The 13,297-nt window shown below is 46.0% G+C and overlaps 2 protein-coding genes across 6 annotated transcripts; both read left to right on the top strand.

Moving 5' to 3' along the window:
• The first annotated feature begins 387 nt into the window (after positions 1-387).
• Positions 388-4,235, top strand: nup43 (nucleoporin 43). The gene is given in 9 exon segments (XM_027029546.2): positions 388-611; positions 778-842; positions 844-898; positions 1,334-1,411; positions 1,659-1,821; positions 2,031-2,163; positions 2,798-2,949; positions 3,419-3,535; positions 3,893-4,235. Coding segments are annotated over 9 exon segments (1,110 nt in total). The 5' UTR covers positions 388-491; the 3' UTR covers positions 4,120-4,235.
• Positions 4,236-4,498: 263 nt separating this feature from the next.
• lats1 (large tumor suppressor kinase 1) lies at positions 4,499-12,193 on the top strand. 5 transcript variants are annotated; one of them, XM_027029550.2, is made up of 9 exons: positions 4,499-4,676; positions 5,696-5,718; positions 5,800-6,164; positions 6,745-6,895; positions 7,186-8,696; positions 9,609-10,191; positions 10,322-10,504; positions 10,609-10,715; positions 11,060-12,193. In XM_027029550.2, the coding sequence occupies exons 3-9, from the start codon at positions 5,814-5,816 to the stop codon at positions 11,561-11,563; spliced, it is 3,390 nt and encodes a 1,129-aa protein (XP_026885351.2). In that variant the 5' UTR covers positions 4,499-4,676; positions 5,696-5,718; positions 5,800-5,813; the 3' UTR covers positions 11,564-12,193. The 5 variants fall into 5 exon arrangements, 4 of the variants coding, with proteins under 4 accessions (XP_026885351.2, XP_026885350.2, XP_026885352.2 ...); XM_027029549.2 differs by having other exon boundaries at positions 5,696-6,164; XM_027029551.2 differs by lacking the exons at positions 10,322-10,504; positions 10,609-10,715; positions 11,060-12,193 and adding an exon at positions 8,834-8,941 and having other exon boundaries at positions 5,696-6,164; positions 9,609-9,697.
• The last annotated feature ends 1,104 nt before the right edge of the window (positions 12,194-13,297 follow it).

The raw sequence follows: 13,297 nt of genomic DNA on the forward strand, positions 1-13,297 counted from the left end.
ATACAATTTAGGGAGTTATGCCATTAGAGTACTGCTCCATTCTTTTGTCACCATGCTGTTGCCTTGGTGTTGGTTTTAGGTGCTGGCAGCTGCAGCTGACAACTCTCCCTCTAACAGTTCTTGAATAGATACTTCCGCAGCATGGTAGTCATATTACAGGACACTGCATGCTGTATGTCACTGGATACTGTACTGTATACTGTTACAAGTGTGCAGTAACCAGTATGTACTAGTATGCAATTTCGAATTCCGCTTGAAAGTGTTTTTTTTGTTTGTTTGTTTATTTTGTTTTTGTTTTGTTTTTTTGTCTCGCTTTTTGAAGATCAGTTTTGTCGTAATGGAGCCGCCGTACTTCAGCGGAAAGGGAGGAGCTGGCGGGATACAGGAAAATCGTAACCTGACCCATGTAAAAAAAAAAAAAGCAAAAAAAAAAAACAACTAACTATCCGTAACTCATAAAATCAAGCACAAGTTAAGATCTGTGTGGAATCATGGATTGTATCAATGCTAAATATGTATCACAGAAGATTAGTAAAACGCGATGGAGACCCGTTTCAGCGTCGTCATTACAACAGCCTGAGTTACTGGCTACAGGATCGTGGGACAACGAGGTGCAAATGAGAGCTATCTAGCTAACGCTAATAAACTAGTTAATTAAACTAGTTAGTTAGGTAACGCTGCTTTGCAAGTTTGATAGTTAATCAGATGTAGGGAAAACAAAATGCATAAAATGTATATGCACTTATTGTTTTCAATGCGTTACTAATGGTGTTTTAGGATAATAAAGTTTCCATCTGGTCTGTCGGAGAGAATGGAGGGTCTAATATGGAGGATGAATTTGAGGAGATCCCAGTTACTGTGGCGAGTGTGAACCAGCGGCGACGTGCTGGACCTTCAGGTGGGTTCGGTTAGCTAACTGTACACGCTTTCGCAGAAAACCTTTGCTCTTGGGTACAGCTAACAGACACCATTCCCAAACAACGCAGTCAAAAATGTTGCGTTGCCTACTGACTTACAGTTGACAGTGTATAAATTGGATTCATTTGATCGTTTCCTCACAGATACCGTTTTCTTTTTTAATAATGGAAAAGGGATTGGCATTGCAACATCATTAGGCAGACATGTAGACTTTTGAATCTAAATTAAGCCTAGTCCCTACTTTAAACTACAGGTGTACTGTGGTTTGGCACAAGACTAAGCTTAACCTCTCTTCTGAAAGCTGACATGGACAATACTTTTGATGTGGGATATAGTAATATGTCTTAGTGTTTAAATGTCCTATTTACTTATCTACCAGGTTTTTTTTTTTGGTTTTTTTTTTAATCTCTTCCAGTTTCTGGATCAAGACAGGCTAGTTACAGCATCTTCCTCAGGAGCGGTGACTATCTATAATCTCAAGTCTGAAAGCCAGGTATGAAAGATTTAGAAAAACCTATTTATGATTATGAACCCAATTAATGTTTACAAGTTCTCTGACAGCCACATCTATGATTGCTGGTCAACCTGTTGAGTTTTAATGTCTATTTTTAACATTATTATTTTCACATACAATAAAGTCTGCAAATTGCTGCTTTTGCTTTGTTAATTGATGACTTGTGTGGTTCAGCAGGCATGACTCCACAGATGAGAATGTCTCTGGTGTTTGCTGTACTTTGCAGACTCTGTCTGTGCTGCATACATGGGAGGGGGCACATCACTACCAGTGTGCCAGGGCGCCATGCACCGCGGTGGTTTGCAGCAGTCCGGAGCTGGTGTCCGTTGGCGAGGACGGGAGGGTGGTCCTCTACAAAGCCGACCAGAGCAGGATCGTTCGCACCATCGGTCAGTACTGATGCCTGCCTCACCTGACCTCAGCGTGCTCATTCGCAGTTGCTGAGCGAGTTGTTGTTGTTTTTTTAAATGTGAAAACAACAGAATAGTATTCAATTCAGTGGCAGCTATATGCAGTCTGTCTTTTAATGATGCAGTGAGGGGATACGGGGTAGGATCAAATGCTGAAAATGTATGTTTGCATGCTGCTGTTTTTCCAGAAAACGCGGATAGTAGCACAATCCATGCGGTGACTTTTCTTCGTACGGCTGAAGTGCTGACGGTGAATTCTATTGGACAGCTGAAGCTGTGGGACTTGAGACAGGGCAACGAGCCTGCACAGATCCTTACTCTGTGAGAATAATTTACTCTATGGAAAACCTCACACCATTGGTGTGGTGTCTCCCCCTAATGTTTACAGAGTGACATTGCAATACACACACACACACACACACACACACACACACACACACACACAAAATGTAGAATGCTATGATTTTTAAAGGGCTGAATGGAGAATAGAGGAGACATGTAAACCTGTATATCTCTGTAGACTATTCCTCTCCATTAATGGTACATGGTTTTTAAAATTTCAAAATGTTTACAAACATACCTAACAACTAATTTTTTTGGTTATTGGAAATATGCTTTAAAGCCAAAATTCCCTTGTTGCTATTTTATTTCAGTATAAATCTCTCACACCCTAAGATAAAATATAAGCAATTTGGATATAACAAAACAACACAGAGCTTCAGAATGTATCTCTTGGCTTCAGTGTCAAAAGTTATCTTCTGACTTTGACAGACTGTTGTTTTTTTTGTTGTTGTTGTTGTTTTTTTGTTTGTTTAGCCCTCGCTCTGTTTTTTAAGCACAGGTGTGATGTCACCATAAATTAAATCTTTTACCTCTCATTTCTCCAGCTGCGCTTCGGGCTTTAGATGGTTTTGGTTATGCACGGTAGTCACACTGTATCGTGTTGTCTCTGTAGCACGGGGGACAGAGTGCCCTTGCACTGTGTGGACAAGCACCCAAACCAGCAGCATATAGTGGCCACGGGAGGCCAGGATGGCATGCTGTGCATTTGGGACGTGAGGCAGGGCAGTGTGCCCTTCTCTCTGATGGAAGCCCACTCTGCTGAAAGTGAGTGCCTGATCTGTTAGTGAATGCATGCAGAGATGTGGCGAAGTGTATTTTTCCTGTTCCTCAGTGGTAGAGATGTTTGTAGTAGGGCTGCATCATGATGAGGACAAAATAACGGGGGGGTTCAATAAATATAGTGGCTGACATATGCTTTTGCCATGTATTAAGTTCACATGTGTGAATGCTTGATGTGACATGGTTAACAATCAGCCCATATGATTTTAATCCTGTGATTTCTGACAGATGGAAATGATTGAAACAACACAACATCTGAAATGTCAAAAATTAGAGTACAAAAATAAGCAATTTGTTAGTTGGCTAATCTGTGTATTGCAGTCTCCCATCATATCAATATTACAAAAGCTGACATTGCTGTAACAAATGACACAAAATATTATGCATCCCTTAATTTGCACACAGTAAGTCCATGGAATCTAGCATTGATAATGTGTCTTTTTTTCCCTTTTAGTGTGGGAGGTGCATTTTCACCCATCAAACCCAGACCACTTGTTCACCTGCTCGGAGGACGGCTCCCTGCTGCACTGGGAGACCTCGTCTGGGTCAGACACACCCTCCTTCCTGCAGGGTACGTGGACTCCACAGCCTGGCCAATATCAGGCCCAAAAAAAAAAATCCATGACACTCAAATTCAGACATATGGTACTGGCTATGTATAGACCAGGTTATAAGCAATTATACAACAAATGTTGCTGACAGATCTAAGACTATACTTCACAGGACATCATATAATGTTGCATATAAAGGGAAGCTTGTTTTGGTTGATATTACAGGTTGTCTCTTCCTGAGACGGAGAGGCCATATGATGTGCACTTTTCCAGTGTCTTGAACAGAGTTTTGTTTTTGGTTTTTACCTTGTTTTACCTCACTCTAGTGTGCTTTTTTTTTTTTTTTTTTTTTTTTTTTTTTTTTTTTTCTTTGTCAGGTCGCAATAGCAGCATGATGTCACGCAGCGCCACGGCACCAGCGGGAGGAAACCAGTCGCTCATCAGTGCGTGGCTCAGTGGTGACTCCAGTAAGGGCCGGTTGGAGACCACCCACATGCTGCCCAGCCAGACGCTGTCCGTCAACAGCCTGGATGTCCTCGGACAGTGCTTGGTGTGCGGGACTGATGGGGAGGCCGTGTACATACACAGACGGGTCCTTGTATGATGTGGGGGATTAATGGATTTTGATAATTGTGACGAAATGCGCTTTTGACTAGCTGTTTTTTCCCCCCCCCCACTGTTCAGTGCACTTGCAAAAAATAAAACGATATCTTCTTGCTAGTTTTTGTTGGGCTTCTACTGATATGAATTAAGTCACATCTGAAATATCACTGTAATAATGGTTTCAGCTCTTGCTTGTTTACAGGGCATAACCTTCCATGGTATTTTCCTTATGAAATTAATTAGTTTATTACTCCAAACGATGACTAAACTAGAAACCCTGCCCATGTGAAGTGTGAGGCATCGTTCACACGGGTTGGAAGGTGTTTGGTGCTAAGCATATTGGGAAATGGAGTGAAGTGTGGAGTGAATCGCATCCGGGTATCGGCCAGTGGCACTGACAGACACTAAGTACCAAGGCGACGGTGTCAATATAAAGGCAACAAGGTCTTGGCTGTCCGAGTTTCCAGAGACTGGTTTGCTAGGATTTTGTTAGCTCCACCAACTGATACTTTTTGAAAGGCGTCTGGTGTGAACAAAATGGATATTCTTTAGTCAAAGGTAAGTACCGATCCATTGTGTGGCTCACCGATGGCTTCAGTGCTAATAGCTAGCGTTAGTTAGGCCCCACGCACTCGTATTGTCAACAGGTTTGAAGCTTATCCGAGGGATATGTGGCTAGCTAACTTTTCTTTGACTTCATTGACTAGAAACCAAATATAAAACGTGGTTCTGGAATAGCGACGTGTGATATTTTTGCAAGGTAAAATAAAACATTCCTCCACTGACAGCGTTAATTAGCGAAGCTATGAACTGAGCAAACTAGCATAGCTAAACCCTGGTTAGCTAACGCTACTTAACAGCCTACTCGTAATAGCTACCTAGTTAGTGTTAGCTGTTAGCTAATTTCTCTCTTCTTCTGGGCCCATTAGCAAGGACTCTGTAAGGCGTAAGTCACAGCTGACATTTGATAAAATCCTTAGTTGAACAAACCCATGAACAATCGTGTAGTGAAATTGGAACGTTAGACTTAATTTATGCATTTACCTTTATTGTTGAAGTTGCTAGCAATTTAACTAGCTAGCCATCTTAATTATTTGGTTAATCTAACTAGTCAGTAAGTATGCGCTAAAGAATAAAGAATGTCAATACTTGGCTCAAGTATTTCACATTTTGCCTGTTTCATGACAGCCGAGTTATAGCTGTATCGCTACATGCCAGTGACAACGGCAGTTCTTGAATATCGTCAGCACCTGCTCAAATATGTTTCAGCAGTGTTTACACAGCAAACCATTTACAAGATTAGCTGGATAACGTAGCCATAGCTTTTATATGGTTGGGCTGGGAAACTATTCAAGCAAGTACAGATATAATCTGGTCTTCAAACGTAATTAGCTGGAACTGTATAATCGGGGTAATAATTCTGGAAGTTGGATCTTGTATCTCAGTTTCATTAAATCAGATTCCTTAGTTTCTGCAGTGCCATTGTAATGACGCCGCATTCTTTTCTCTCTCTCTCTCTCTCTCTCTCTCTCTCTCTCTCTCTCTCTCTCTCTCTCTCTTTAAACACTTGAATACAGACTCATTGACATCTGGTATGCAGGTAAAACACGCAGTGCGTCGTTAACACCCTCCCAGTATCGCTCTTGTTCCTCCAACCTCATTCAACTCCTTGGCTTGCAAGGTACATGTTTTTTCATGAAGAGAGGCGAAAAACCTGAAGGATACAGGCAAATGCGGCCCAAGACATTTCCCGCAAGCAACTACAGTGGCAACAGCCAGCTGATGTTACAAGAGATCCGCGAGAGCCTGCGGAACCTCTCACGGCCGTCGGATGTTCCCAAGATGGATTTGGGTGGGAGTAAAGGACTGCCTGAAGATGCCCGGCATCAAGGGCGCAGCACCAACCCTAAAAACCCCTACCACAAAGCCCTACAGGAGATCCGCAAATCACTGATGCCATTTGCTAATGAACCAGCATCAACTGGCCGCACATCTGAGGTCAACCTTCAAATGTTACAAGACCTGGTGGCTGCTGGTTTTGAAGAGGTAAGAGAACTGTCCAAATAACAACACAGGGTTGACTCAAAGCAGTCTTCCTATGTATGTTTTGTTATTCTTTCTTGTGAACACATGGGCCTTATGTTGGCCAAAGATATGCATGTTCCCTTGTCAGGTGATCATTTGGCATAGCTTTGGTATGACAGCGATGGTATGTGGACAAACGGGTTTTAGCTGTAGTACAAGGCTCAGCGAATCATTATGCTGACTTGTTTTTGACCACAAGTATGCGATCCTTGTTCTTTGTGTTTCCTTTGAAAGCAGCATTCTCTTGGAGAAAAGATTCTAGTAATGTTTTGTATCTGAGGAATGGTTTTGTAGAGGACCTGGGAGACAGACTTGTTTTGCACATAACATGCATGGTTAATTCATGAGAAACCTGTCCACATCTGATCTGGTTCATTTGCTGCTAACCTGATTGAGCTGCTTCTTATGTGCTGCTCAGACAGGAGACTTCACTAATGAGACCCAGAGTCCTGTGATTGACAGCATGATTGATTTGCAGAATTTGTGCATTTTTTAAAATGTATATATGTGTGTGTGTGTGTGTGTGTGTGTGTGGGAGTAGGAGATGGTGATTTGTGCTCTGAAGCACACCAACAGTCGCAGTGTCGGGGCAGCTATAGAGTATATCAGTAAGATGAGCTACCAGGACCCAGTGTGGGAGCAAATGGCAGCTGCAGCAGTGCGCCCAACCAGTGCGGCCATCAAATCAGCCGGTGGGTGCAGTGGCGGCTCACTCCTCCTTAGTATAACTCTGTGCTTATGGTTCAGATCTTTTGCAGGAATGCTGTAGTAATCAGGAACCTGGACAGCCTTTATTCTCATTTCAGAATTGTTCATAATTATTTCTAAAATGTAGGAAAGTTCTGATATGTTAATGCCAAATGGATTAGTATCTGTATTGTGTATGTTATTAAAATGGCCTGCTTTAAATCTGCTCATGCTGTGGTCTTTTCTCATGAAGTCTTGTTTGAAGGTATTTTCCCTCATGTGTTTTCCCATGCAGGCCCCACCCACATCCAGCAGCCTGTGCTGCGGCGGCTGAGCTGGAAGGGCTCCAAGGAGTCCCTGGCTCCACAACGGCATGGACCCCTCATGGCCGACGGCCTCATGTACCGCTCCAGCAGCCCCAGCCCCCAGTCCGAGCTGCCCCGGAATTCTGTCTTCCCCCAGAGCCACGTGGCAGGGGTCGGTGCCCAGCGGGTGAACCCCCCACTCCCGCCTCAAGTGCGAAGTGTCACACCTCCCCCCTCTTCCTGGGACTCAAACCCCTCCACTAAGCGATACTCTGGGAACATGGACTACCTTGTTCCCCGCATATCACCTGTACCCCAGGGTCAGTGGGCCGATAACTACGTGGCTGCTCCGGCCCAGGCTCAGCGTGGACTCAGCCCGGTGCCCATGGGCCGCCAGCCCATCATCATGCCTTCATCTGGGGGGAATAAGTTCAGCTTTCCCCCCTCCTGGCCCCAGAATGGCTCTGCACAGGCTGAGTATATGAGCATGGCTGCCAGTGGTAGCAGGCAACCCCCTCCTCCATATCCACTGAGCCAGACGAGCAGGCACAGTCCCACGGCCCAGCAGATGCAGGCAGCCAGCCCTGCACCCTCCCCGCCCTACTGCAATGGAGCCAGCCTGCCGCCATCCATGCTGGCGCCTGGCCGCAACAGCCACAACCTGGACATGTACAACTTGGGCGCCCTGTCCCAGCCCAGGCCTCCGGCACAGCCAACACAGCCCTCCCTTGGAAACGGCAGCAATCAAGAGCTGCCTCCCCACTCGTGGCCCCACAACATCCCAGCACGCTCCAACTCCTTCACTAACGCTGCGACAGGGGGACGCCCATGCGCACCAGCACCCAGCTCCCAGCCCTCTGCCACCACCGTCACCGCCATCACCCAGGCACCCATTCTGCAGCCGGTGAAGAGCATGCGCGTGCAGAAGCCCGAGCTGCATACAGCCGTGGCCCCAACACACCCGCCCTGGCTGCAACAGCAGCAACCACCTCCTCCGTCTGCCTACCAGGACGCCCCAGGGCTTGGTCTCACCTCTTCCCAGATGCCAGCTGTCTCTGAGGTACCCAGCTACCAGGGCCCGCCACCACCCTACCCCAAGCACCTCCTTCCGCCGCAGCAGCAACAAGCACCTGCTCCCTGCCCAGTTTACGATCCCAACCCCAGCAGTAGGTTCAGCACGGGCAAGGAGGAAGAAGGTGAAGACGATGCAGCAGACGACACCAGCACGTGTTCCAGTGAGCGCATGGACATCTCTGAGACGGCAGGTCCGGCAGCGATGGTAGCTGGTGTGGAACGGGAGCGTGACAAGAAGCAGATTTCAACATCGCCTGTGCCTGTGAGGCGGAACAAGCGGGATGAGGAGCGGCGGGGGGAGGGCCGCGTGCAGCTCTACTCACCACAGGCCTTCAAGTTCTTCATGGAACAGCACGTGGAGAACATCCTGAAGAACCACCAGCAGCGGATACGGCGCAAGAAACAGCTGGAGAGCGAGATGCAGCGGGTTAGGACCGCCTCTTCTGTCCTGCTCTCCATTTGTTGCTCACTCTCTTCTTTTTTCCTTCTTTCCATCTATCTCTTTTCACATCATACTCTGTGGGAGATTCTCCTCCACTCTCTGGTGTTTTTCTTTGCTCCTAGGCCTGTCTATTTCTCTTTCTCTCTCTCGCTTTCTCTTTGTGGCAGCAGTTTTTGAGGGTATAGCGTTATCTGCCGGCAGCCGAATAGTCCGCACATCTGGCTGACAAAGTAAGGCTCCGTAGACGGAGAGGTGGTGACTGAACAGCATGTGAAAGTCTGTTCTAGCATGATCAAATGCATACAGAGCTTACATTGTGCTTCTGTAGCTAAGGTGCAGAATGCATGACTGCATGGCTCGATCCAGTTGAATGCAAGCATCTCTTGCCTGAAGTGGTGTTCTTATGAATGGAATGGAATACCTCACATCAAAATGCTGCTGTTGCTAACAAAAACTAATTGAAAGCTACTGAAGATGAAGAGCGTCACTGCTGGGGACCATTTATTGTTGCACCTGCTCTCTCACTCCATGTTCATGTTTTTGGGTGAGGTATTCTTTTCAATGCCATGATGTGCAGTCCAGTTTGCTCTAGATAACCTTAATGTGACGGTCCATCTCTCTAAAGGTGTACTGTGTGATTTTGTGTGGGTTAAGTATGCTCTAATCATAAAAGAGTGGTCTGATTTCAGTGTTGTATGTGTGTGTTGGGTTTGTGGGTATTAAGGTAGTTTTTCTAAACCCAGTCCTTTGCACCCACCAGATGCTCCACATTTTTGCTCTGGAGACTGAATATCTGGCACAGGCATATTGGGTTAGAGCAAAAATATGCACCATATTGTGGGTCCTAAGGACCGTGTTGAAGAACACTGTTGCAAGACATTTGTACCCTGTCTGCAGGTGGGCCTGTCCGAGGACGCCCAGGAGCAGATGCGCATGATGCTCTCCCAGAAGGAGTCTAACTACATCCGGCTGAAGCGTGCCAAGATGGACAAGTCCATGTTCGAAAAGATCAAGACGCTGGGTGTGGGCGCGTTCGGCGAGGTGTGCCTGGCGCGGAAGGTGGACACAGGCGCACTCTACGCCATGAAAACGCTTCGCAAGAAGGACGTGCTACTCCGCAACCAGGTGGCACACGTGAAGGCAGAGCGGGACATCCTGGCCGAGGCAGACAATGAGTGGGTGGTCCGCCTTTACTACTCGTTTCAGGACAAGGAGAACCTGTACTTTGTGATGGACTACATCCCCGGTGGTGACATGATGAGCTTGCTCATCCGGCTGGGCGTGTTCAGCGAGGAGCTAACGCAGTTCTACGTCGCCGAGTTGGCGTGCGCCGTGGAGAGCGTGCACAAGATGGGCTTCATCCACCGCGATATCAAGCCCGACAACATCCTGATTGACCGCGATGGCCACATCAAGCTGACCGACTTCGGCCTGTGCACGGGCTTCCGCTGGACCCACGACTCCAAGTACTACCAGAGCGGTGAGTGGCTGGAGGGTGGGGGGATGCTGTCAAGACACGTGAAGTGTTTAGCCTCTCGTTCAGGTGTAGTGGACACAGATTGGTAAGGGTTATAATAAATGTGTTTGTACTTCTGTCTGTCTCTTTTTAGGTGATCATGTGAGACAGGACAGTATGGATTTTAGTAGGGAGTGGGAGGACCCTGCGAACTGTCGCTGCGGCGACAGGCTCAAGCCACTGGAACGGCGGGCTGCTAGGCAACACCAACGCTGCCTGGCCCACTCACTGGTGGGCACGCCCAACTACATTGCCCCAGAGGTGCTCCTGCGCACAGGTACAGCCCTCCCTCCATGCACACACTTGCTGCCCACATTCCTCTCTGTGCACACTCCATTCACAGTGCATACACTCACTATATTGCTCTGTGTGCTGTGGCAGGCTACACACAGCTGTGCGACTGGTGGAGTGTGGGCGTCATTTTGTACGAGATGCTGATCGGCCAGCCTCCTTTCCTGGCTACCACTCCCCTGGAGACCCAGATGAAGGTGAGGCAAGATCTATGTAAAACTTAAAACACAAAAAGCGAACAAAAATTCACACAGTAAAACAGCCCTGTTATGGTCGTGCTTTTATATTCTTTTATACTCCCGTTATACTCCTGCTCAAGCACAATTGATTTAACTGAAGAAGATCTGGATGAATAGCTGCTGAGTCAAAACTACCTTTTTTAATACAGAAAAAGCTTAAACTGTACTGTACTAAAGCTGGTGAGTTGATGAATGTTTTGGAATAAGAGTGCCATTTTGTGACCCCCAAACTTGTAGCAAGTAGACAGTGTTTCAAAGATATCTGTTCCAGCTTCGAGTGTCCTTCTACGTATGTGTCCTAGGTGATAAACTGGCAGACCACATTGCACATCCCGGCGCAGGCCAAGTTGAGCGCGCAGGCATCAGACCTGATTGTGAAGCTGTGTCGTGGGCCTGAGGACCGCCTGGGAAAGAATGGCGCCGACGAGATAAAGGCCCACCCCTTCTTCAAAGGCGTCGACTTCTCCGTGGACCTGCGACAACAGCACCACCCGGCGCCCTACGTGCCCAAGATCGCCCACTGCACGGACACATCCAACTTCGACCCAGTTGACCCGGGTAAGCTGTGGAGCGATGATGACACAAGCCACAACGACACGCTGAGCTTCTGGTTCAAGAACGGCAAGCACCCGGAGCATGCCTTCTACGAGTTCACCTTCCGCCGCTTCTTTGACGACAATGGCCACCCGTACAGCTGCCCCAAGCCCATCGAGTATGAGGACTACAGTGAGGAGGGGGAGGAAGAGCCTGAAATCCCCACCCATGGAAAGGAGGTGGGACATGGGCGGGACCTGGTCTATGTTTAGCTTGGTTCTGCACAAAGAGGTGGGTGGGTTGGTCAGGGTGTGCGTGTGGGGGTGTGTGTGTGTGGGGGGGGTTTCAGCCGCACATCTATTTTGAGTCTGCTTTTACATGACGTGGTTGTATATAACTTATTCTATTGATTGCACTCTTAACAGTGGAGTCTGAATGAATGATGCATTCCAGCCCATTTTAAGCCTTAATTTATTTAAAACATTGTAAAATGAGGACATTAGTGGAAAACATCATTCAGCCTTCTTTACAAATTACATGTTAATTTATGATTGAATAGGCTTCTTTCTTGCTCTGACCTGGCCTTGAATGGCCTGTACAGGGATTGGTTGAATCATTAACTCTCTGTATTGCTGTGCCTTTTATTTTACACTATTTCACCAAAAACTCGAGGGGAAGTAGCATCTTAGCTGGTCAATTGAACTGACAATTAGTTTATGCAAGATTGGCGATAAATTTGTGTAATGTATTATTAGCCTTCTGTGTATTTTCTAATTTATATGCTGAAAAATGTATTTATAAGTTATGGAGTGTACATTTTTGTACTTTTTTTATGTTTTCATTCTTGATTCTGTTGGTGTAGGAAATAAACCCAAGGGCAAGCTCCCTTCCTCTTACTGTCATCGGGCCTTTTGTGTTTTGTTTCTAACATTGTTTCTTATGCACACATTCACTGTTGACGTGCCAATACACACAAACAGAGACCAGGCATGATGTCAGTTCTCAGAAAAAGATTTTATTTTTCTCCTGTACCCCAGTGGTTCCTAAGCTGCACCCTAACACATGTAAGTGACCTCAGCAAGTCCTTGAGCTTAGTGATCTTAACAGGAAAGCTACTGATATGTGGTGTGCCAGTTCCCTCCATTTGAAAAACATTTAAAGTACAGAACAAAACAAACCACATCTTTTCACTGTGTTGTTGATACCACAAGGCCATGTTTCACAATACATATTGTGCGAGCAGATGATGGAATACATAAGGCTTATTTTGGTTTGGTTTCCGTAAGACAATGGGGTAGATACTCAAGGGAGCTGGCAACCACAACGTGCATGCATGAGCAAAGGATAAGGTTAAATATGAAGTTGCACATGTGCCATGATGCACATGTATTTTCAGCTTTGGTCTTTCCTTGGTTATGTTTATGGTAAACTATTTGGTGAATTCTAGTTATATTTAAGTAAAACTATAGACATTAAAATATTTTAACTTAAAATTTGATGTTAAAGGGTTGGTATGCTACATTTTTTCTTTTAGTTTAGATTTTTACTTGATGTCCACGTAGGTGTTTGTTTTTATGCTCCGACAATAGTAATAATTCATTATTACCATTTATCCCTTAGAATTAAACGGGCTGTTTGCGCCTTTAAGGCAGATGTGAGACAAATGAGCTGTTCTGATTGTGTTTTAAATTTTTGGAAGAAAGCTATGATAAAACACTTGAGCAAATATACTAATTTAGATTAAAAACATACGTGAAAAACACCCTCATCATTAGCGAGTTATTAATAGATATTTTACTATCATTCTCACTCGACTGTGTTGCCGGAAAACTCGTCCGCATTCCCGCTTTCACTTTGGAAAAACATCTTCATTGCGGATTACCGCGGTAAATCGGGTTCATGATGAAACAGCGTCTCGTAGTAGCTGCGGTTTTACCGCGCCCGTCGCAACATTTCGGGTGTAAAATGCGCGTCTGAACGTTGCTTCTCCTTCCCGATAGAGGGCG

The sequence above is a fragment of the Electrophorus electricus genome, chromosome 8 (genome assembly GCF_013358815.1).
Source record: "Electrophorus electricus isolate fEleEle1 chromosome 8, fEleEle1.pri, whole genome shotgun sequence".
NCBI classification, from domain to species: domain Eukaryota; kingdom Metazoa; phylum Chordata; class Actinopteri; order Gymnotiformes; family Gymnotidae; genus Electrophorus; species Electrophorus electricus.

Bases quoted from the DNA above. Each gene is read 5' to 3' on its own strand.
- lats1 (XM_027029549.2), top strand. From the start codon at position 5,814: ATGAAGAGAGGCGAAAAACCTGAAGGATACAGGCAAATGCGGCCCAAG. The intron at 10,192-10,321 runs GTGAGTGGCTGG...GTCTCTTTTTAG, and splicing joins CTCCAAGTACTACCAGAGCG to GTGATCATGTGAGACAGGAC. The intron at 10,505-10,608 runs GTACAGCCCTCC...GTGCTGTGGCAG, and splicing joins AGAGGTGCTCCTGCGCACAG to GCTACACACAGCTGTGCGAC.